The 24,697-nt window shown below is 37.1% G+C and overlaps 1 protein-coding gene across 4 annotated transcripts; it reads right to left on the bottom strand.

Annotated features, from left to right (window-relative positions):
* Positions 1 to 256: 256 nt before the first annotated feature.
* Positions 257 to 24,697, bottom strand: stpg2 (sperm-tail PG-rich repeat containing 2). Of its 4 annotated transcripts, XM_081365113.1 has the most exons (14): positions 24,289 to 24,697; positions 23,038 to 23,147; positions 22,811 to 22,960; positions 20,812 to 20,976; positions 19,081 to 19,196; positions 17,079 to 17,190; positions 16,178 to 16,279; positions 15,293 to 15,452; positions 13,165 to 13,328; positions 11,189 to 11,281; positions 3,545 to 3,713; positions 2,505 to 2,620; positions 1,626 to 1,772; positions 259 to 413 (listed from the first exon to the last, which is right to left on the bottom strand). In XM_081365113.1, the coding sequence occupies exons 1-13, from the start codon at positions 24,392 to 24,394 to the stop codon at positions 1,638 to 1,640; spliced, it is 1,698 nt and encodes a 565-aa protein (XP_081221239.1). In that variant the 5' UTR covers positions 24,395 to 24,697; the 3' UTR covers positions 259 to 413; positions 1,626 to 1,637. The 4 variants fall into 4 exon arrangements, with proteins under 4 accessions (XP_081221241.1, XP_081221239.1, XP_081221240.1 ...); XM_081365115.1 differs by lacking the exon at positions 16,178 to 16,279 and having other exon boundaries at positions 257 to 413; positions 24,289 to 24,672; XM_081365114.1 differs by lacking the exon at positions 11,189 to 11,281 and having other exon boundaries at positions 24,289 to 24,672.

The following is a 24,697-nucleotide window of genomic DNA, read 5'->3' as shown; positions in this document are numbered from 1 at the left end:
ATAAAGAGCTAAAACCTCTCTTTCTTCCGTTCGCTCTCCTCTTCGACGTCTCTCGCTCTTCCTCCCTCGACCTCCCTCTCTCTGCTGAATAATGAGAGTGTGTAAATGCTTAATTAGATTAAAAGGGTGTGTATAACGATATCAAGATGTTGTGTGTGTGTGTGTGTACGATCTCTCTACAAATCTCTCTACATTAGCGTTGTGTTATTGTGGGCAGGGCTGAGAATTTATGATGCACAAAAACCCTGAAACATCAAACCCATTAAAGAATCCTGATTTATTCTCTGTGAGCAATGAGGGAAATATATCACCCATAAAGAGGTGTGTGTGTGAGTGTGTGTGAGACAGGAACTCCTGGGAAGCATGTGTTTAATAGGAGAGGCTTAGCCGAGGTCTTTTTGAAAGTGTATGACCTGAAAAACAAATTAGAATACAGAAGGAAACTGTAAGACATGATACAGAAGAACAAAATATTAAAATTGCATGCAAGGAAGACTGATCCAAATTTCCTACAAATATTTTTTTATTAATATTACCTTGTACTTTTAATTTATTTCACTGTGCCGCAAAACTGTGTACAATGAGACTGTATAAACACTTTGTCAAATGTACAGTTTTGCTATGGCAAAAAAAAAGCATATTAAAAGACAGACTTTTGAAATTGTTCTAATTAAGAGACTTCTAAATTACTTTCATTTTTGTTCAAATCTTAAATAGTTCACTGTAATCTGTTATTTATATGTTAATTATATTATTTTATTTTGTGCTAAAATGTAATGACTTCATTATGTTGGGCTTAATTTGAAACAATTTTCACTCAGAAATTGCTAATAAAGTAATTGCAAAGAAATGCCAAGTAACTCATCAAATTAAATGTGACATTTAGAAAGACTGAAATAGTATTTTCTTTTAAAACACACTCAAATAATCTTTGTTTTATGCACGAATTCAAAAAATAGTTGTTTTAGTGTGCACACCAATAGGACAGAAAAAACAAAAACACAAATGAGATCTCTTTTATATCTCTATACATCATTTATGTAATTGCTAATTAAAGTCTGTGATCAACATTCATCAAATCCTCCCAAAAGCAAATGATTTGGGCTTCCATTCACATTCAGTTTCCGGTTTTACTCGTACACTTTATGTCAATGATCTCCTCCTTAGCGAAAAATGAACAATCTCTGAGCAACGAACATATTTTCAGGTGAGCTAATGCTTTTGCATTACAAAAAAGTATGTCAAACCAATAAAGCATGCTAAAAAAGCCAGATCTCTTGTTATCCGTCATGCAGTGAGCAGACTCATGCCATTAATGAATGAATCATCTCATTAGTGTGTGTAAATCAGAAAATACATTGAATGTTTTATTTGAGCATCTTTGGTTTTAAGAGATCAATCAGCCATTCAGAGGGAATATAATATCAGAGCTCATGCTGATCCTATGGTGTATCTGTGTGTGTGTGTGTGTAACAGAGCGGTTCGTTTTAATAAGACAGACAGCAGAGAGTCGTCTTTTCTCTTTCCCGAGTAGAGTAGACCTCTGAAAGCCTCAAGAACGGCTTTATTACTGAAACTAAACCTCCATAATAAGTGTGAAATATATAGTGTGAGGGGTCACTGACCTTTGACCTGAGTTAGGCACTGCTGTGGGCAGGGGGTTTTCTCAAAGACTTGCGTGAAGATAAAGACCTCGTTCTGGACACCAAAGGATCATGGAGCGTCACATTAAAGGTGCCTTTCAGGACTGTGTCCATGATGACTGGACTCAACTATAACACACACACACACACACACACCATAGTGAATTGGTGTACTAGAGTTATTTATGTAAAACTAAATACTATATTATACAGTATATATACACAGTATTATATTCTTCGTGGCTCAGATTCATCAAGGTGCTGGAAACATTCCTCAGAGATTTTGGTCCATATTGTCATGATCGCATCACACAGTTACTGCAGATTTGTTGGATCTGAACATCCATGATGTGAATCTCTCGTTCCTCCACATCCCAAACCTGCTCTACTGAACTGAGATCTGGAGACTGTGGAGTCGATTGAGTTTAGTGACTCTTCTGACTGTACCTCGGTTGTAATGAATGTTTATTTGAGTTACTGGTCGTTCTCTGACCTCTGACATTAACAAGACATTTTAACCCACAGAACTGACGCTCACTGGAGCGTATTTTATCTTTTTCAGATCATTCTCTGTAAACCCTAGAGATGATTGTGTGTGAAAATCCCAGTAGATCAGCAGTTTCTGAAATACTCAGACCAGCCCGTCTGGCACAAACAACCATGACACGTTCAAAGTCACTTAAATCAGTTTCTTCCCCATTCTGATGCTCAGTTTGAACACAAGAAGATCGTCTTGACCATGTCGGAGTATATATATATATATATATATATATATATATATATATATATATATATATATATATATATATATATATACATACATGCATATAGACACTTCTAATAAATATATGAGGTGCATACCTCATATGCTGTGGGTCCAGGTGTCATGTCTTTAGGGCTTTTAAAGCGATCTTCTTTTGAGACCATCAGCGCAAGTTGAGGGTCAGACTTAACATCTGGACTATAATGAGCAGGACCTACAAAACCACAAATAACACGTAGTTTAGCTGGAATACTTGAACATAACTCCCCAAAAACACTGTTTACATGGAGCAAATTCCACCGTTATGTTGATAAAGCAAGTTCCTAGGCCTACACCATTAGTCCCAAATTAAGGATGCTTTAAACAACTTTTAAAGATATGTTAAATTATAATGCAACAACAAAATACAAGCTTTGTATTTCTGCTTTTAAACAAATTTAAAAAATAAATAAAAATAAATGTGACAACCTGCCTCTAAAAAGTCATAAATTTCACATCAGAATACGTTATATATGTATAAATACCTATATATATATATATTTGCGTTACTGATAGTATATATATATATATATATATAGTAATTAATACTATGCATTACTGATATTTAAATTTATTGTTGTCACTTTATAATTGTACAGTTACAGTGTCCTTAATACGTTACATGTACTTACCATTGTAATAACAGTTAATTATGCATAATTACATGCAACTTACCCTCAACCAAATCCTAATCCTACCCTAACCCTATAGTAAGTACATGTAGTTAATTCATATTACTCAGTACTTAAATATATAATTACACTGTAACAATGACACCTTAAAATAAAGTGTAACCTGAAAATGTACAAATGTTTTGTACATTTCCAAATGTACAGTTTTGCTATGCCAATAAAGCTCATTAAAACTGAAACTGAAAGACAGAACTAGATCTAAAGAGTTTATTAATGTAATACTTCATATTAATGAATAATTAAGAGACTTCCTGATTACTAATGCCGCTTCCTACTCTCGAATGTTTAGCCACATAGACTTCCAATATACACTGTCTTGTTTATTTGTACAAACTGAAGGAGAAATGGACAGTAATCGACAGCAGGCCTCAAATGCCGTTCATAGAGATCAAGTAAGCATAAGTCACCTGGTATTTCAGGGTCGTATTGTAGGAAGGAGGGATCTCTGGTGGCGGCAGATAGGAAACAGCTCTGTCGCTTGCGTGCTTTCTCACTCCGTGGCTTGCTGTAGCGATGGAGACCCTGAGTCTTCTCGAAAGATTCGCTCACGTTATACGAGCCTGGCGGAGGAGTATCCTGCCAAGAGCAATCTAATATCTAACCACAGCATCATAAACATCATCTGCACAATGGATTTACAGCAGGTACAAATGAGCCAGGGGGTCGTGTGTGTGTGTGTGTGTGTGTGTGTGTGTGTGTGTGTGTGTGTGTGTATTCAATTCAATTATTTTAGTTGTGTAAACCACTAACATGCTACAGATGCTGTACATAGAAATTAAGCTGTATTGAATCATTCTAGTTATTTAGACATTTGTATATGTAACACTTGTATATTGTAATACTAACCAGCTATATGAGTAATTGCACATCTGTAAGCTGGACAGATGCAGAGAGAGAGAGAGAGAGTGTGAGAGAGAGAAACATCTAGATGATAAATCTCACCAAACCTGTCAGGAACAAGACTATTTTTGGGAAGATGTTTTGTATTTTGACATTATTGTCATGACAATTAAACACAAGTTTCAAATTTCCATTCATCTCTAGTGAAAAAAAAAAAAAAAAAAACGGTAACACTTTATTTTACAGTGTCCTTGTTACATATGTTACATGTACTTACCATAGTAACAACAGTAAATTATGCATAATTGCATCCAACTAACCCTCAAACAAATCCTAATCCTACCCTAACCCTATAGTAAGTACATGTAGTTGCTTAATATTACTCAGTACTTAAATATATAATTACACTGTAACAATGACACCATAAAATAAAGTGTAACCAAAAAAACTATACCAAAATGTATTTAAAATACATTTATTTCATACTAAGTATACTACAAATCCTTTAACATATTTACTGACATATTGATTGAGACTTACTGATATAAATATTATAATTAAACTTTATTTAGAGTACTTTATTGCATAATCCACATTTCTTAATATTAAGCCTAAAATTATCACTAATAGGAGTAAGGATAGTATAATCAGATAATATCAGTCTTTAAATGCAAGATATTTAAAGTGTATCTAAAGTATACTTGCAATAATTCCATTTTAGCACAATCAAATATACTTAAGTATATCTTTAATTGGACTTCAGCACTATTTCTGGATAACTAAAGTACATTCAGTACAAAATTAGTTTAAGTATATCAATTTAGTATACCAAAAGTACAATTGCAGGGTATTTATATTAAGTATATCAATATGTAAATGTATTTATTTGTAGTGTACTTATCATAAAATAAGTGTATTTCAAATATATTTTGGTATATTTATTTTTCACTAGGACTGTCATGCAGAAAAAAGATACATTATTTACATTCTACATTTGAATTCAATTCAAGTCCATTACCCTGTTGCAAATCTTTTAAGTTTCATTTTGCTTTTTAAAGTCATTCCTTCAACTATTAAAATTATTTTATCGATTATAAATAAAATGAAACAACGGTTAAAAATCATGAAGAATAAAAAAATAAAAAAAATAAAAAAACAGACGCATCATGGTAATTTAATGAAAATGTCATGAAAATAATGCCATAATGCAAAACATCATAATGGTGCTAAAATTAAGCTTCATTTTCGTCACGTGACATAAAGGGCCCTTTTTTAACGATGTGAGCGTGTCCGGATCCACTTTTGCTAGTTTAACGACAGGAAAAATGGTCGGCGCTCCCGGCGCATGGTCTAAAAGGGTTGTCCCTATTCTCATAATGAGTAATGGGTGTGTTTTGGGATTTACGTGTGTTAAACCAATCAGAGTCTCATCTCCCATTCCCTTGCTTTTTAAAGTCATTCCTTCAACTATTATAAAACAAATTATTATAAATAAAACGAAACAACAGTTAAAAATCATCAAGAATAAAAAATAATAATTTAATGAAAATGTCATGAAAATAATGCCATAATGCGAAACATCATAATGTTGCTAAAATTAAGCTTCATTTTCGTCACGTGATATAAAGGGCCCTTTTTTAACGATCTAAGCGCATGGTCTAAAGCACAGGGCACAAGTTCACTTAGAGTGTGTCCGAATCCACTTTTGCTAGTTTAATGATGGGTAAAAATGGTCAGCGCACCCAGCGCATGGTCTAAAAGGGTTGTCCCTATTCTCATAATGAGCAATGGGTGTGTTTTGGGTGTAACGTGAAATAAAACAACCAGAGTCTCATCTCCCATTCCCTTTAAAAGCCAGTTGTGCTCGCTCCATGGCGGATTCGCTCGTTACATGACGGAATTTGCAAGCGGAAAGACTGAACGCTTCTCCAGAGCGCAAACGGATCTGCTCGTGCGCGAGGTTAAAGCGTGACCATCTACGGGACAAGCCGGATTCCACCATATCTTAATGAACACAATATGAATCTTTTACATTGTTTAATCCTTTTATTTTTAATATTTGGTATGCTTGTTTGCTGTTGCGCGTCCCTGTGTGTGTAATAAGCAGAGTGTACGCGCATTGTGACCTGCCTATAGGCTCATATTACTGACGCACTCATTAAATAACAAAAAAAATATTGCGGCATTGACTTTAGAGCAGGTTTCAGTTGGTCAATGGCTCAGTCTATTTCAGTTGCCTCAAAATAGCAACGCGCTAACAATGCGCCAGAACACACCTCGTTTTCAGATGGCGCACAAATGGGTGCAAATGCATTTGCTATTTAAACAATGTGACGCAGGACGTGAAAATGATAACTGCGTCGGGCTGAAACTAGCAAAACACACTTGTGTCGCGCTTGTCGCTGCATTGCGCCGGGTGTATGATAGGGCTCAAAATGTTTTCTTTCTTACATGACGGAATTTGCAAGCGGAAAGACTGAACGCTTCTCCAGAGCGCAAACGGATCTGCTCGTGCGCGAGGTTAAAGCGTGACCATGTACGGGGCAAGCCGGATTCCACCATATCTTAATGAACACAATATGAAACTTTTACATTGTTTAATCCTTTTATTTTTAATATTTGGTATGTTTGTGTGCTGTTGCGCGTTCCTGTGTGTGTGTAATAAGCAGAGTGTATGCGCATTGTGACCTGCCTAGGCTCATATTACTGACGCGCTCTTTAAATAACGATTAAATAACTTTAGACCAGGTTTCAGTTGGACAATGGCTCAGTCTATTTCTGTTGCCTCAAAATAGCAACGTGCCAACAATGCGCCAGAACACACCTCATTTTCAGATCAGCACGCCCATTGGCGCACAAATGGGCGCAAATGCATTTGCTATTTAAACAATGTGACGCAGACGTGAAAATGATAACTGCGTCGGGCTGAAATTAGCAAAACACACTTGTGTCGCGCTTGTCGCTGCATTGCGCCGGGTGTATGATAGGGCTCAAAATGTTTTCTTTCTTACATGACGGAATTTGCAAGCGGAAAGACTGAACGCTTCTCCAGAGCGCAAACGGATCTGCTCGTGCGCGAGGTTAAAGCGTGACCATGTACGGGGCAAGCCGGATTCCACCATATCTTAATGAACACAATATGAAACTTTTACATTGTTTAATCCTTTTATTTTTAATATTTGGTATGTTTGTGTGCTGTTGCGCGTTCCTGTGTGTGTGTAATAAGCAGAGTGTATGCGCATTGTGACCTGCCTAGGCTCATATTACTGACGCGCTCTTTAAATAACGATTAAATAACTTTAGACCAGGTTTCAGTTGGACAATGGCTCAGTCTATTTCTGTTGCCTCAAAATAGCAACGTGCCAACAATGCGCCAGAACACACCTCATTTTCAGATCAGCACGCCCATTGGCGCACAAATGGGCGCAAATGCATTTGCTATTTAAACAATGTGACGCAGACGTGAAAATGATAAGTGCGTCGGGCTGAAATTAGCAAAACACACTTGTGTCGCGCTTGTCGCTGCATTGCGCCGGGTGTATGATAGGGCTCAAAATGTTTTCTTTCTTTCTTTTGATTTTGGGTTGAAATGAGATTTGGTGAGACTCCTGCAGACGGCTGTGTGTATTGTGAGCAGACACGTGTCTAATGAAGGAGCAGAGCAGACGTGAGGCGAGGTGCTGAGCTCATAATAATATATTTGCAGCATCTGCATCAGAGCGTCTGACTCAAACACTCTCAATGATACACACTCCAAACATCCAGACACTTCTGCGTTCTCATATCTTGCGAAGTATAATTACTGATTTTAGATATGGACAGGATTTAATCTAAACTCTCCATTGAGCCAAACAAATATCAGGGCTTTCCCATTGAATTCAAGCTTATACAAATACACGCACACAAAAATCTAAACTTCCAGAACAGGCTGTGTTTGACTCTGAATAATAAGCTGACACATCAATCCCTGTCATTACACATCATGGAGCTGAAAACGCCCTGTACTGAGACTTTGCTCTTTCACAGCTCAAAACAAGTTTAATTTAAACATAGAGAGGCTAGCAATAGCAAGCTACTTTTGAAAGCATGAGATCCCACCCTCCCTTCAGAGCGTCTCCAAAACACATGAACGCACACAGCAGAGTCTGCAAAGCGTCATGAGAGATCAGGGTAAATTACCTCATGTCTCAAAGCTCATAACATCACAATAATAATGAACGTAAACATGTTTTAATATTTAGACCACTTCTATTATTGATTGCTCTCGGGAAGTTAAGAGAGTTTCAACCAGTATAACAAAAACAGTTTATAAAAGAAATTGCCTACCTCCTAAAAACAGACATTTGAGTCAGTAGTTGACATTTAAAGCTCCAATGTGTAAAAAAATTTGACCACAAGAGGGCGCAGTTTCCAACAATAACAAAGGCGAAGCTTGATGACGCTATGAAGGAGGTGACGATGGGAGATGTCGTTTTTAATGCGTTTTCACCATCTAGCGATGTATCTAAATGGAATTAATGAATCATGATCACGGATGAGGTAATTTATTCGTTTTTGTATTACCTGTATGTCTGATCGTATTATTTTATGTCATCATAATTAATGAATTGCAAGGAACGTGAAATGTTATGCTATATTATCCCGTTACAACTTACAGCTATTTGTCATTAATTCATATCTATTAAAATCATCTTTACTGTAACTATAACGTTACTTGTACAATAAAAAAAAAATTTGATTTGCTTACCTGTCTATCAATACACTGCGAGAGCAGAGTCTCTGTCAAGTCCAAGACTGTCGCGCAGCTCTCTCCATCTTGAAAACGCCTGGCCGATATTTATCCGGGTTTTATTCCTCCGTTTGTCACACAGTCTGCGTGTATCCGAATATGGACGCTTTCGTTTTGTTGGCACTTTAATACTCGCCAAAGAGTAATCGTGATCCATAACAGCTATAACCATACAGTCTATGGCAATAATGCTATAACCACCACTTCCGCATTTGACCATGTGATATTCCGGTGTGGTGGAATATCACATGATCCACACCGGAAAAAAAGGATAGTGCGGACATTGCGTCACTGAGAGGCGACATTTCTTTTCCGGGACGGACAGTTATTTAAAATCGGAATAAAAAATCTTTGGAGACTTTTGAGATATTTTAAGTACACAACTGGAGGAAATATATCACACTGTGCAAGTTATTTTCGGATTTTTTTTTTACAAAATTGTTACATATTGGAGCTTTAATATTTCGATGGTCCACTTCAGATGTTCTACTTACTATAAGTAACTTTGCAACAACACGTCAACTAACTATCACAAGCTAAAGTGGACTATCGAAATAAAAGTGTAATTGAGTATAGAGCTAAACAAAATATGGAGCAGCTTAGATAATTTGTTCTGAGAGAAAATTTGATTAGAAATGTTAATGAGATCTCTCAGTTTTGATTGCAGATTTTATTATCTTGGTAAATCTGAGCACATGTGTTTCCACTGTCGGCCCAAAAGCAAGCGTGCCAGTGCATACTAGGGGCCAGTCATGCTTCCACTGTCACTTCCGAGGCTTGATCAAGCCTCATCGGGGCTTCCCTGGGGTCAACGGCCAGGGGTTTTTGGCCCGCCGAACACCTTGGTCCAAAGCGGGCCAACTGGGGCTTGAGGAGTGCATACCTGTCAACATTGGGATTTGAAAATAAGGGAAATTTTAAGGGAAAATAAGGTTAGGCTAAGAATCTTTAGCTGATTCTAAAGATTTTATTGGTCATGTGAATCACAGTACTGACTGCCTACACCAAACACTGATCCATAAAACTTCCCGTCATTGTAACCTTAACCAATGAAATTAGCTGCAGGGCGGAATTTCCGCTTAACTGGTTTGTGGCCAGTGGGATTATTTTTTATAGAAAGATTAAAAATACGGGAAAATATTTAAACGGGATGATAGAGGGATAGCAAGGTAAAATACGGGAGAATCCCGGGAAAAACGGGAGGGTTGACAGGTATGGGAGTGGTCATGAACAAAGGCAGAGTTTACAACACCGCTGCTTATTTCCCATGTTATTATATCAGGCTACCAGCTGACTTCAACATTTATAGTCATTTAAATCAAGCTTTTAATGTTGTTTATATGTCTATGTGGTGTTTTTAATATGCTTTAAGACAAACCATTGGCTGGTGTTTCTGACGTCACAAACTACCTTGTAACCAATCAGATCAACATGTGATCGTCAACGAGTGGATCTCTGAGCTGGTGTGAGTGAGTGGAGGAGGGGCTCATTTGCATATTCATAACACCGCATTTCATGTTTATTTGTCTCTTCCCTGTGCCTTTGTTGATACCGGACTAATGCATCCGCATATGTGTCATTAAAAACATGCACTCTGGTTAACTCGTATCTCATGTTTTCTGTCTGTGAGCTCCCTCTGTTGCTCTGGCTGAAAGGATTACAGTATAGTATGATAGTATGATATTTTATCAATATTTTTCTAAATGTGTAAGCCTTTGGACTTAAAAACCTTAATGGAGATGTTTTGTGCATTCCTGTGATCGCAAATAATTGGAAAGCAGGTGCGACTGAATAGGTATGTGCTCTCTTTTGATGTGAACTGGTAAATATCAGTTTGATTCAGCATGATTGATGTGCACTCCTGACACAAATTAATAAATTATTTTCACTGATCACATTGATCAAATATGGATGCTGGAATCTTAAGACTTTAATTAAAGACCAAACGTTTGCTTCTGTCATGCTCATTTTGCGATCTAGCTAGTTTTCAGTCAGCTGGTGAAACAGTGGGGTTGTGTGATGTCGTTCTATGGAGGTGTGTTAAGAGCGGGTTTTAGGGTTTTAGTTGGAAACGCAACTTGATTTTGGCCTCTGTGCTTGAGGTCCGAGGCTATAGTCCCAGCCCGGCACGCTGTTAGCCCTGGCTCACACTAGCCAGACAGTGGAAAAGCGGCTAATGAGATGTCTTCTGATATGTTAGAGGGGATTCATGTGAAATAACTGGGGTTTTATTCTTAGGAGAAACATCTGAGAAGCATGAGACTTAGTGAAAGTCCTTTTAAAATAGTTGTAAAATCTTCTCTCCATTTCATGTCATTGCTATCCAGGAAAAACACTTTATATATTAAAGAGATCTCACTTGTGATTTATCTTCGCAGTGGCAGTCTAAAGATTAAAATTCAGTGTTGCATGTGTGTCTTACTTTGGCGAACAGTGAACCCACAAGTCTGTTAGAGGCAGATTTAAAAGCAGCTGTACTCTGTTTCTTATATAACGCTTCATTTGTCTGCTCCACCTGCAGCAAACACAAAAAAAAGACAATTTCTTGCAGTCAATTATTGATGTAATACTGTAATGACAGATTCATATTAATGAAATTCAAATAATTACTCAAATTTGAGCCTGTTTTTCTTATAATTAGATGCACAAGGACACACTAGGTTTTCATATGTTTATAATACCTGCATGAAAGCTGCTGATCACGGTCTACTTATATTGTACGAAAAAAGCAGGTTAGAAATTCTCCAAAACATCTCCTCCACAGAAGAAAATGAATTAAATTAGTTTAGAACAACATGAAGGTGAATAAATGATGACAGATCTTTCGCTTTTGGGTGAACTATTTCTTTTAATTATGTGCTGGTGTATTTTAGCAGCTCCGAGGTGCCTGTGTGATCTCTGTTGACAGAAAAAAATCTCCTCTCTGGTTCAACTTATAATGAAAAATCATAATCTCCACTGTCCTGACGCTAGAGATAAGATGCGCCAGGTCCTCATCTCAGACTGTAGGTTATGTTCAGAATGAAATACTACCTTTTTACACAATACGTACTGTATACAGCATTCTGTTTTTATAAAATGTCACTAAATTGAAACAGAACTTAAGTGGTTATTTTGCCTGCGTAGTCCAATGTTGTGTAAAAATGCCTTTTGACATCATATACAATGAATCAAGAAGGAGATTTGTGGTTGCCATTACATTTAGCAATTGTAATCAAGTGCATTGCATTGTGGGATAAAGTATCCCCCACAGTGTGCTGTTTGCCTAGTGCACATTTTGGTAAGATTGTCAGTAAGACTGTTTTTTAAAGAAATTAATACTTTTATTATGCATGGATGCATCAAATTGATCAAAAGTGACAGAAAATACATTTAGATCTTAAAAAAGATTTCTATTTCTAGTGAATGCTGATCTTTTTATTCATCAAAGAAAATGTGGCATGGTTTCCACAAAAATATGAAGCAGCACAACTGTTCAACATTGATAATAATCAGAAATGTTTCTTGAGCAGCAAATCAGCATATTAGATTGATTTCTGAAGGAATGAAAACTAGATATACTGCCATACTTTCTGGCAAGGCCTTTCATGTCAACTTAAAGTTTGTCTACAAACTTTTTTATCTAGTTAGATATCAGATGTCCGTTAGGACACATTCCTGCTCTTATCTATGCAGGCAGGGACCATGTAGGAGGAACAGAAAGAGAGGAGAGTCCATAAAGACCTCCACTGGGGTCGGTTTGGTTCAGAAAGCAGGCCAACTGGACACTTCCGTTGGTAACAATGGACGTTTCCAAGAAAAACAAAACTGCAGATGCCAATGTCCAAAGTTTCCTGTGAAATACTTCACAGGGAGGGAGGGATTTGCCGGCCGCAATGCATAGTGTTATAAATTTGAATCTGTTATTCATACAAATATGTACCATGGTAACCACAGTGTAAGTGTGTATGCTTTTGTCCATTTTATCATCCACAAGGGAAAAGTCTCATCTCTTAAAAAAAGTAAAAGCACACTTCTCAATAAGCCAACAAGCAAATCAAGGTTGCATTCACGTCTGTAGCATGAATGATTGATTCTTCATTCAAATCCCTCACCCTGAGAATAAGCAACAGTAATTAATAGTGAAGTTTGCCATGGAATACAGAAACTGCGGTATTTTGGCAGAAACAACGGTTTTCATGGTACAATTTGAAAGGATAGGCTCTAGTATGTAGACTCCAGGCAAAACTGACATTTAGTGAATGCTGAGAAATATTTAGTTCAAGGGGATTTATGAAAGATTTATTCGATTCGTTGGATGAAGCCCCCTGAAAAGTCTGAATAAGCTCCCAAGGGCGCTGGCAGATTAGTGCACAATAGACAATGAGTGCACACTTTCTGGGTTGAAGAACTGCTCACCTTGTACTGAGCCGGCCCTGGGGTGCTCATCTTCTCTTTGCTGGGGAGAAAAGGGCGGCGTGGTGCAACAGAGCCAAAGGCGCCCTTCCTTCTGCTCTTCAGACAGGCTTTCTTCAGACTCTCCTGAGCCAGGCCATAATCAAACACGTTATAGGCACCGGGACCTAGAAAAAATACAGCACGTCCTGATCTTGCCGAGTTAGACGAGTTCCTGGGTCAACATATTTTGTTGTCCGGTCTGAAAATGTAGTCGTAAACCTAAACCGGCGAATAACACTGGTGTAGAAGCACCAAATCCTGGTTGTAAGCCTAAACTTGACATAAACACTAAACTTGTCCCTCAAATCTGATTGGTTGATTGGAATGTTGTTCCAGGATCAATAAAGATGTCGACTTTATTCAGCAAATCAGCAAATACATGCACGAGTAAGACATTTAGTTACTATTGGAGTTCTACTAACTAGGTTCGTTTAATATTGATGGTTGTGGCTTTGCCTAAATTACATACACTACCGTTCAAACGTTTGGGGTTGGTGAGATTTTTTACTGTTTTTGAGAGAAGTCTCTTCTGCTCACTACGGCTGCATCTACTTGATCAAAAATACAGTAAAATCTATAATATTGTGAAATATTATTACAATTTAAAATAACTGTTTTCTATTTGAATATATGTTAAACTGTAATTTATTCCTGTGATCAAAGCTGGATTTTCAGCATCATAACTCCAGTCTTCAGTGTCACATGATCCTTCAGAAATCATTCTAATATGCTAATTTGCTGCTCAAGAAACATTTCTGATTATTATCAAAGTTAAAATAAGTTGTGCAGCTTTTTGTGAATATTTTTTAATAAGTTTTAATAAGAAAATAGTTTATTTGAAATATAAATCTTTTGTAACATTATGAATGTCTTTACTGTCACTTTTGATAAACTGAATGCAACTTTTCTGAAAAAAAAATGTATTTTGTTTTTTAAAAATCTTACTGATTGAATGGTAGTGTACTTATTGTCACGATTATTCTTAGTTTCACCCTCATGGACTCTTAGTTAGTTTATCTTCAGTAACCTGTCTCATTTGTTCTCAGTTTCCCGCCACTTGTTTGTCTCCTAGGTTACTCATTGCATTCTAGTTTGTTTCTATGGTTACTCATAAATTCCCTAATTTGTATCACCTTTGCTAATCCAATCATCTTTGTTTTATATGTGTATATATATATACACCACACACGCCAGTGTGACACTTATGCGGTCCATGTGGTATGCTTTTGTTTATGATAACAGAAGTATAAATATACAAAAATATTTCAACCTGCTAAAATTTAAGTTAAATTGCTGCATTAAAAATAGTTAATTTTACTTCGACCCCTTTACATGTTGTGTTACTGATAAAGAAAACTGATTTGGCACACATCGAATTGATCATTTAAATTAACTGGTTTTATTCAAGTCAAATATTATTAAATATTGCTGAATCAACCTAAATATATTAATATATATATAAAAAATAGATGAACTCAGGTAGAAATAGCTTTTTAAGGTACAGTTGCAGTTTACCACTTTTTACAGTGTAGTTCATTGCACTTGTCTCTTATTTGATAAAGTTTACATCATAATTCTGCAACTTTCCTGTTTACTATTGTGAAGCTGCTTTAAAACTATTTCGATTGTATAAAGTGCTATAAAAATAAATGCGACTTGACTTCGACTACTTTAAATATAATTACCGCTAAAGAAAATTTAATTGAAACTCCTCAATGAAATGTTTTCATAAAATAGCATTTTAAGACCACCTTGAAGCAGAATTGTACACTATCCAGGCACCTTTGGCATAACATGTTTAACATACTATGAAGGACAGGCAGTATGCAAGATTAGACAGAATCCATCTTGAGTGTCTTAAAGTGGCATAGAATCTGATTGGTTGTTTTAAGAGTGGCTTGAAATCTGATTGGCTGCTGTTGTAAAGCATTTGTTTAGCAGTATGAAATCTAGTGCTAACTTTGTTTTTCCCTCTAGCAAGCACAGTCCAAATCTGACCTCTGACTGAACCCCACTGATACAAGACATTCTGCATTCAGAATGTGGCCCAGATTCACATCCACACAGAACAAAACACACCGGCACAAACCTGGCGTAGCTTTCGATCTGTTTTCTGGCAGGAAGCGTGCAGCTGTCAGGCCAAAAGGATTCTTCTTCACCCTTCTGTCTTTCTTCAGGATCTCCAGAGCACAGCGCGGGTCTTCATACGCTCCTACAGGGGGCGTTTCATCCTTGACCGGACTGAACCGCTGCGAGAACCAGCACAATACTGAGATCAGATGAAAATCGAAAACGAATTGTGCACAAGACCAGAAACATGTATTAGGCAAGTCAATAAGGTCCATTTTGATTTCATGCGACTAATCCAGACTAGCTGTTATTAGAACGTATTACACAGCTCTCTGAAATGCTTGATGCTGATTGGTCAATGATGTAATTTTGAGGTCAGTTATTCCCCGATAATGATCATCGTCAATTGCAGCGCTGTACAGTGACCGCTCTTCCTTCTCTCATGTTTCTCGTATCACACCATGGACATGCTGGTGGCATCTAGTGCCTCAGTTATCGACTGTAAAAGGAAGACTTGAGGACTAATAGTAGGCCTACGATAATATTGATATGTTGAAGTGTTTGTTTTGTTGCTAGAATGAAATGTAATAGATTATGAGATAATAAACAAGTACGGTTTCTTCTCAAATCAATATTTCATGTCCCTGTCATTATTTATTTGGTGAAATCTGTGAAATAATAGTGAGCTAATAAACTCAAATCCATATTTTTTATTTATGTGGAGAGTAGCCTTGTAATAAGCGGTATAATGTACATACAGCTGGATGTTATCACAAAGAAAATACATCAAGGGTGAAACATGTCGGGGTCCTGATCACCCTGTCAGAGTTTATTTTGCGATAACATCCGGCCGGATGTACGTTGTCCCTTATGAATGTATAAAAATAATGTAGTGTGTTGTTGCCTGAGCTTTAGACAGGAAGGCTGGGCTCAACACAGGACCATGTGGTTTACTGGGCGTCTCAAACTGACTCTTTATGTGGTAATGCCCTGGACCTGGGACACCCTATAAATACAAACACACACAAACACACACACACACACACACACACACACACACACACACACACACACACACACACACACACACACACACACACACACACACACACACACACACACACACACACACACACACACACACACACACACACAAAAAGAAAAAGAAAGCTTATTTGCAGCACAACAGAAAAGCATCCATGCAGAAATGCATCTAACCTTGAGCTCAAGTCTTGCTGCAATAGTGCCCTCTACAGGCAAGACACAACTTCTACATGTCACATTTACACAAAAACAGTGGTTTTCAATCTTTTAGATGCCACGGACCCCCAAATATGATCATCCTTGTGTGAGGGACCCCATCCTAACATTTAAAAAACATCTCTTTTAAAAACACCCAATTTATACATTATATAAATATTATAAATCTAAAAATTTGTTCCTATTAAATTACAATAAACATTATTTAATTCATATTTAAAAATATATATATTTTATTTATATTAACCAAAATATGTTTTTTTATTTATATATATTTAATAGAATAATAACTAATATTTTTATTTTAATCACATTATTTATTTATGTTTGGCCAATTTTTTTTATTTACCTATTTATTTTAATTTTATTATTTATATATTTTATATTTTTTAAATTAACTTTAATTTACATTTAACTTTAACTTGCAGCTTCAGTGCCGTCAAATGTCTTAAAAAAAAAAAAAAAAAGTCCAGCACAAGTGATCCAAAAATAGCTACATGTATAGAACAGGGACTAAAGACAAAATGATATAATGAGGTTTTAACCTTCTTCTCCTCCTGCAGAGTCACCAGCTCATGGTATCGAGGGACGACCAGCTCTGAACGGCCTTTCTGCTCTCGCGTGAGATTCACATTCTCATAGTGGACAGTGTGATCGCTGGTACACACACAAACACACACAAGGATGCACAAAATCAAAGGAAACACCAAAGAGTGCTGAAGGGATGCTGTATTTCTGTAGGCCAAAACCATGAAACGAGTTAGGATTTGAGCAGTTCCATCAGCCTGAAGTCAATGGGGTTTTTGAATGGGTTTTTGGTTAAATGCCTGGAAAAAAGTTCTGTGGTGAACACAAGCTCAAGATTTTTTCACATTTTATTCTGACAAAATATAATCTTGAAAAAGATGGTTGCTAACAAGAGTCTAAATGGGACATTAAGGCCCTGTTTACACCTGGTATTAAGATGCGTTTTGGTCAATCGGATCATGAGTAGAGGAGGGAGAAACAGTCCCGTTCACACCTGGTGTTTTAATCCGTCTCTTTTGTCCACTTTCAAACACTTCTGTCCTGATTTATTCAAGGGGAGGGTCTATGGGTGGGTAAATGTATGGGCTTTTTCAGATCTTTCAAACTAATGGGAGAAATAATCTCACGCAATTTACATATGAACGCGCCCGGAGACGACGGGAAAACTTTAGTTTCTGCTCTGACAGGTAGTGGTGGAAAGTGGACAAGCTCAAAACGTTTTAGACCCCGTTTACTCCTGCACTCAGCCTAAGTGATGGTGTTTTTACTTATGCCGATTGTATTTAGGCTTCAAAATTCAATAAAAATTGTATTTGTTAAGATTATCATGATGGACAATATGTGTACGAATCATTAACTTTTGTTGGTCACAGAGCTTATTTTCTGCAATAATCCAAAATAATAATAATCCAGTCATGCAGATTAGATTTTGATAGATCCAGGAAGTGTTTGAGACTAAGGGCCCTATCTTGCACCCAGCGCAATTGACTTTGTACACCGACGCATGTATCATTCCTATTTTGCACCCGACGCAAAGCGCGCTTTTCCCTCCACAGAAGCACGTCGCTAAACTAGGGAATGAACTTGCGCTCCCAGGGCGGTTCAGCGCAAAAAAGGAGGCGTGTTCCAGCGCAAACGTTCCTTCATGCTATTTTGCAGGTTTAGAAAACAATTGCGCAACTAAACAGGAAAAAATAGTTTAAAGTCAGTGGCGCGCTGCGCATGTTATTCATAAGCTATTTTAAGGGCGCATGCTTGGCCATAATCAATGTAGCGTGTGCACAACGCACATACACTTTGATTCTCTCATCTGCACAGAAGCAGCAGTTTTCATTTTTGCAAATCATACATTATTACGATAGATAGATAGATAGATAGATAGATAGATAGATAGATAGATAGATAGATAGATAGATAGATAGATAGATAGATAGATAGATAGATAGATAGATAGATAGATAGATAGATAGATAGACAATTTATTATAAAAGCATACATCTAGCTTACACATTTACCCAAATTATCATACGCCTTTGCCGAAGTTAATTTGGGTGGGTTTCTCCATCCCCAACGTCCCTGACGAGAGCGTTGCTCTCCTTGGCTGTGAACCGCTTCTGGCGCGCGCCTGGCAAATCCGCCGTTATAATAGGAATCCGCTTTAGAAAAAGCGCGCCTGCTCTTAAAGGGAATGTGATATGACGCTCTGATTGGTTTATTTCACGTTACGCCCAAACCACACCTATGAGTAATGAAGCTACTTCAGACCAACCCATTTTAGATTTGCGCCGGGCGCAAGAGTCATTTATCCCGCCGGGAAAATAGAAACAGCGCCAAGACCCGCCCACAAAGTTACTTGCGCTTTGCGCTTTGACACTTGCGTTTCAGATCGTTAAAATAGGGCCCTATGTGACATTTATTCTGAAGCATCTACATATGACAAACAAGGTCCAGATGCTTAAGAATAAAGTTTGAAAAACACTGCAAACAAGGTTGTGTTGAGAGCAAATCAATCAAACTCACTCCTGTAGTTCATACTGTCCTGGTCCAGGTTCGTCTTTGCCCTTTACCTGCTCTCTCCGGCCTGACATCTTCCCAAACTGCACACCTTTATACTTCTGAAAGGATGACAGCTCCTCCTGCAAAACATATATATATATATATTTAGCTTTCATAGTGCATTTATTGAAACTAAGCTGAAAATAAACCAAGATCATTCAGAAACATGAAATAATCGTGTGTGTGGGGGGTTAAATATGTACTGTATAAAATAACATGTTGGTAAAAGAAATGAATATATATATATATATATATATATATATATATATATATATATATATATATATATATATATATATATATATATATATATATAGGTCATTATAATATTTTACCTCAAATATATGTTTTGCAGGAGGAACTGTCATTAGTATAATATACACAGTATAACACACACACACACATTATATACAATGTAAGTAAGGGATAATCCACAGCTGGTTTTGAATTAAATGATTTTAATGCACGAAGCAGAGGGTGGTTGCCTTCGCAAAGTGCATTAAAATCGTATAATGCACACCTAGCCGTGGATTATCATGCTTATACTATGATCATTAGCTCTCTGTGTGCGAGTGACATATGTGTGTGTGTACTTTAATGAAAACAGAGCATTAATAAAGAACAGTGATTAAACTGACTTGGAACTACTTGTGCATTAAACTGTTTTATTGCACACCTTCCAGCCAATCAGATATAATGTAAATCAGCCATAACATTGTGTCACGATTCATGTCTGTGTTCCCCTGTCTCATCCTATGTTTAGCAGTTCCCCGTTATGTTGATTAGTCTTCCCAGGTGTTTTCCATTATCCACGCCCCCTTGTTATCTTGTTTAGCTTGTCTGTGTATTTAAGCCCTGTGTCTTGTTTCAGTCTTTGTGAGTTTGTGACGTTGTATGTTGGCTGTTCCTGTTCCTGTCCCCGAGTCTCTGTCTGAGTTTGTTATCTTTTGAGTTTCTTTAATAAAATCTGCTGCACTTGGATTCTGCTTCTGCATCTGCTTCAGCCACCTACGTAACACATTGGCTATTAGTCATAATAAATCATAATATATATCACAATCAGCCAAATTTTCAGTATCACTGATAAGCACTGATAATAAAACCTTGATTGAAATGGTTGATGAAACTCATCATGGTCTTGAAACAAAGCCGATGCAAGTGAAACAACATAAAATGCTAGAATATGTGTAGAATATGACCATTTTAATCTACAAAAACAGCTAAAAATGGGTGGAAAATGTGTAATGAACTAGCAACCCCTGAGCCGAGCGAGAGAAACAGAGATCCACCATGACGGATTGCCCTCTGCTTTGATACAGGGTTCTTCCCCCTCTAGAGGAAGTTGGCAGCTCAATGGCCAATGAAAGATGATTTGATTAAAGCTGAGTCCAGCATCTGCTGCATTATTGTAAGTGAATATTGAAATATAACGTAAAGAATAATTACCCAGGGTTTTCGGTCCTGACAGTAAAATGGATGAGTGCTGCACTTTGTGACTTTTTAAAATAATGCAGCGATCATTAGTAATGGAAACAGCCTCAGCACTAATGATGCAGAGCGGAGGGGCATTAGACGGTCTTCTGTTAATGGACACATCTGACCTCACACACACACTCAAACCGCACCATTAGACCTGTATCTTTTTCATGACTGAGTGCACATGCATTTACACATTCTGCTGGGAATCTGTCTGACCGGTAAGGGGTTGTAGAAGGCCGGGCCGAGGGTCTGGTCTCTGGTGGGGGGTTTGTGTCTGTGTAGGACACCTTGAGCATCCTCTTCATATCCAAACGCCTGAGCGGGAGACGGGATGGATGGAGCATCAGGATTCAGCAGCATCTTCATCACTTTATGGACGGTCTGCAAGCATCGTAAAGACATTTACTCAAAAATGCAAATCAGCATTAAAGGGTAACTCTCACCAAAATTGAACCTAGGCTATTTTTGTTAACCTACCCGAGGCAAACTTTCATGTAAAAGCATAATTAGAATGGAAACGCCACTTTTAAGTTTGACCGTATTTTCGTTTTTCGGTCAAAATGCCTTGTGAATGGGAGTGCTTGGGGCACGACTATGATAGCATCAAAATCGCTATTTTTAAAACACTAAGAAGGCTCGACACAACATGAAACTGTGCTGGAAGTATCACCAGGGGCTCTACACATGAACTCCAGCATTGACAACATTGTTTGTGTACACAGAGTTTACTAAAAAGAAAGGTTTTGTATGACTCACTTTATCAGTTAGTGTTTCCGGTGGCTGGGATTTTGTCAGTCAAAAGTAGTCGATCTCCAATTTGACCAAAAACGAAAATACGGTCAATCTTAAAAGTGGCGTTTCCATTATAATTATGCTTTTACACGAAAGTTTGCCTCGGGTAGATTAACAAAAAGAGCCTAGGTTCAATTTTGGTGAGAGTTACCCTTTAACAGATTGAGATTCATTACAACTGCAGGAGGAAAGTATGAGAACCGTTTGGATTTACCTGGATATCTACATTAATCGCTGGTTACACTTTATTTCAAGCTGACGTAGTTACATTGTAAGTACTCATATAAGTTCTGAGTAATATTAATTAACTACATGTACTGTACTTACTACAGAGTTAGGGTTAGGGTCAGGGTTTGGTTTAGGGTTAGTTACTGTTATTACTATAGTAAGTACATGAAGTAACGTGTAACTATGTCACCTTAAAATAAAGTGTTACCTAATTGCTCATAAAATCTCATTGAACTAAATCGTGTGGTTTTATCGAACACTTTGTCTAAATATTGTTGATTATTGAAAATTACACAATTTAAAGGTCCCATATTGTCAAAAATGAAATTTCCTGTCTTTTTTCATGATAGCAGAGGTCTAGGTGCTATGAAACTACCATATAAATTTCAAAACAGTCGATCCACAGACAAATGCACATAGCCTGCATAAAGTAGCTGTGCCTTTTCACAAGCCAAGATGTCAGAACTAATCAGTCACCGCCTTCAGTAACCACCCCAAGCACTGCCCACCAATGGTGGGTCACTCAGAAAACAACAGGCCAATCAGAAGAGGGGCTCGTGAATATTAAGTAGACAGGCCAAAATCGACCTGTTCTTGGCAGAGCTCCTGAGAAAGCACTTATTCCACAATTATATATTATTAAGGACCTCAAAACCTAAAATAAAACTTCAGAAAGGTGTAAAATATGGGACCTTTAAAAGATGCAATGATCCTACAAACAGGCTTCATTATCTTTATGCAAAATATTATATGTTATTTTTCCTGAGATTTTTGGTTGAAATATGGCCAACACATTTCTTTGGAAATTCACCTGTGTAATTCACCAATTTTTATTTTTTATATATTTAAAAAAAATATACAAACACACACACACCCATCTCATCTTATCTTTATTTTATTTATTAACACACCGTCTATATTTTGGTAAATGTGCATAAGTGGTGTGAAAATGACACAATTCAAAAGCATGCAATGATCCTACAAACAGACTTTATTAAATGCAAAATATCATTTGTTATTTTTCTTTTGATTTTTGGCTGAAATATGACCTGGACATTTCTTGTGTGAGATTCACCTTTGTAGGAAATCGAAGTAAATTTGTCTTGCCATAATAACAACACTTGATATGATCTTCATAACTCATAACAATAAAACTAAATTACAGTCCATGTGATAATCCAAACTAACGTCTCACCTTCAGACTCTTGTCTGGATTGGTTGTTCTGTTCTCTGAAGGGGACACATTGTTCGTAACGTTGTACGCTCCCGGCCCTGGCACATCTGACACCACGTCATCAAACCGCTTGGAACGATTCTGAAGACTGTTTCCTCCCAAAACATGATTCTGCAATATTCCAGTTATTTTGCACTTGTCACTGACATGTTAACTGATTGCACAGTGATATTAAAACCATAACATACCCTGGTAATGCCACTGTTATACTGTCCTGGTCCAGGAGAGAGGAGACCACTGCCCGTCCCCAGGAACCCAGTCTCTCTAATGGACAGCGAGAGGAAGGGGGCATACGAATCTGTAGAGGTATATCAACAATAACTCTTACAAATAATAATAACAATTATTATTATATTGGTATTACTACTACTATACAAATTCAATTGCCTAGTAGATTGATCACAGGTGTCTAAACTATATTTAAAAAAAAAGGTTTAAAAAATAACTAAAAAGGGTTGCACAACCTCATGCCAGAACCTTTTATTTATTCTCTAGTCTAGCTCTTTAGAAAACTCAGCTATATTCTGGCACTTTACATTAAACAATATGGAGGTCTGAAGAACCTGTAATTTAACATCAAATACTATAGCAACCCAAGAAACTATACAGAGAAAATGGTTCTGGGAAAGAAGAAAGGTCTGCAAAGAACCAATGAATAACCTTTTATGTAATATCTATACTTCTCTGTAGGGTTTAGAACTGCCTTATGAAAATTAACTATGGTTTTATTATAGTAAAAGTGTAGTAACCATATATATATTTGTATAAACACAGTTTTCAACAAATACCATGTTTAAACTATGGGTTAGTTTAGCAAAACCATGGTTAATTTGTGGTTACCTTGTTTTTTTATTTATGTGTAGTAAAACCATGGTCAATTTTGCATATACACTTAGCCACTATGTTTAAGACTGTGTCTCAAAGGGATAGTTCACCCCATCATTTACTCACCCTCAAGTTGTGCTAAACCTGTATGAGTTTTTTTTTCTTCTGGTGAACCAAAAAGAAGATATTTTGCAGAATGTCGGTAATCAAACAGTTGATTGGACCCCATTGACTTCCATAGTATACCTTACTATTGAAGCCAATGGGGTCCATCAACTGTTTGGTTACCCATATTCTTCAAAATATATTCTTTTGTGTTTAGCAGAAGACAGAAATTCATTCAGGTTTGGAACAACTTGAGGGTGAGTAAATGATGACATAATTTACATTTTTGGGTGAACTAGGCTATCCCTTAAGAGCTAGTTTGACCAACTAGCAGTTAACCAAAGGGTTAATTTCCATATTACTTTTCCGATTCAAATCTTTGTATGTAACTGCTTTTAAGAAGTTATGACCAAAATTTAGATGGGTAACTTTTAAGACTAGTCTAAGCAGTTTATGCGAACGGCCAAAGGTCTTAAAATGGCTTTATTTCACGTCAAAATGAAACTTACTGTTTTTGTCGCACAGAGACCTGCTGATATTATAAGATCCTGGTCCAATTTCAGACGTGGTGCTGCTTAATGTCACATGTGTGACCCTGGGAGCTCGATCATACATGTTGATTAATTATGTATATTGTACATGAAACGTGTTTAATTAACTAATGTAACACACTGTGAGAGCAGTGAAGCGTCTTTCAGTCACTGGAGCGCGACGGCGCGTTGCCTGGACGCCAATTACAAATACTTTGAAGTTCATGAATATTAATTAGGAAATGGAGACGTCAGAGTCACTTAACCTGTTATGTTACCTACCTAATGTTCAGGAGTTAATCCGTCGACTGAGCACTGGAACGCAGTCAGTCTCTCTCTCTCTCTCTCTCTCTCTCTCTCTCTCTCTCTCTCTCTCTCTCTCTCTCTC

This window comes from Scardinius erythrophthalmus, assembly GCF_964197995.2.
Source record: "Scardinius erythrophthalmus genome assembly, chromosome: 5".
Lineage (NCBI taxonomy): Eukaryota > Metazoa > Chordata > Actinopteri > Cypriniformes > Leuciscidae > Scardinius > Scardinius erythrophthalmus.
This window is presented reverse-complemented; position numbering and strand designations above follow the sequence as displayed.

Coding starts and splice junctions, on each gene's coding strand:
- stpg2 (XM_081365113.1), bottom strand. CDS start 24,394: ATGTATGATCGAGCTCCCAGGGTCACACATGTGACATTAAGCAGCACC. Junction 23,148..24,288: donor GTCTCTGTGCGACAAAAACA/GTAAGTTTCATT, acceptor ATACCTCTACAG/ATTCGTATGCCCCCTTCCTC. Junction 11,282..13,164: donor CAGGGCCGGCTCAGTACAAG/GTGAGCAGTTCT, acceptor TGTTTGCTGCAG/GTGGAGCAGACAAATGAAGC.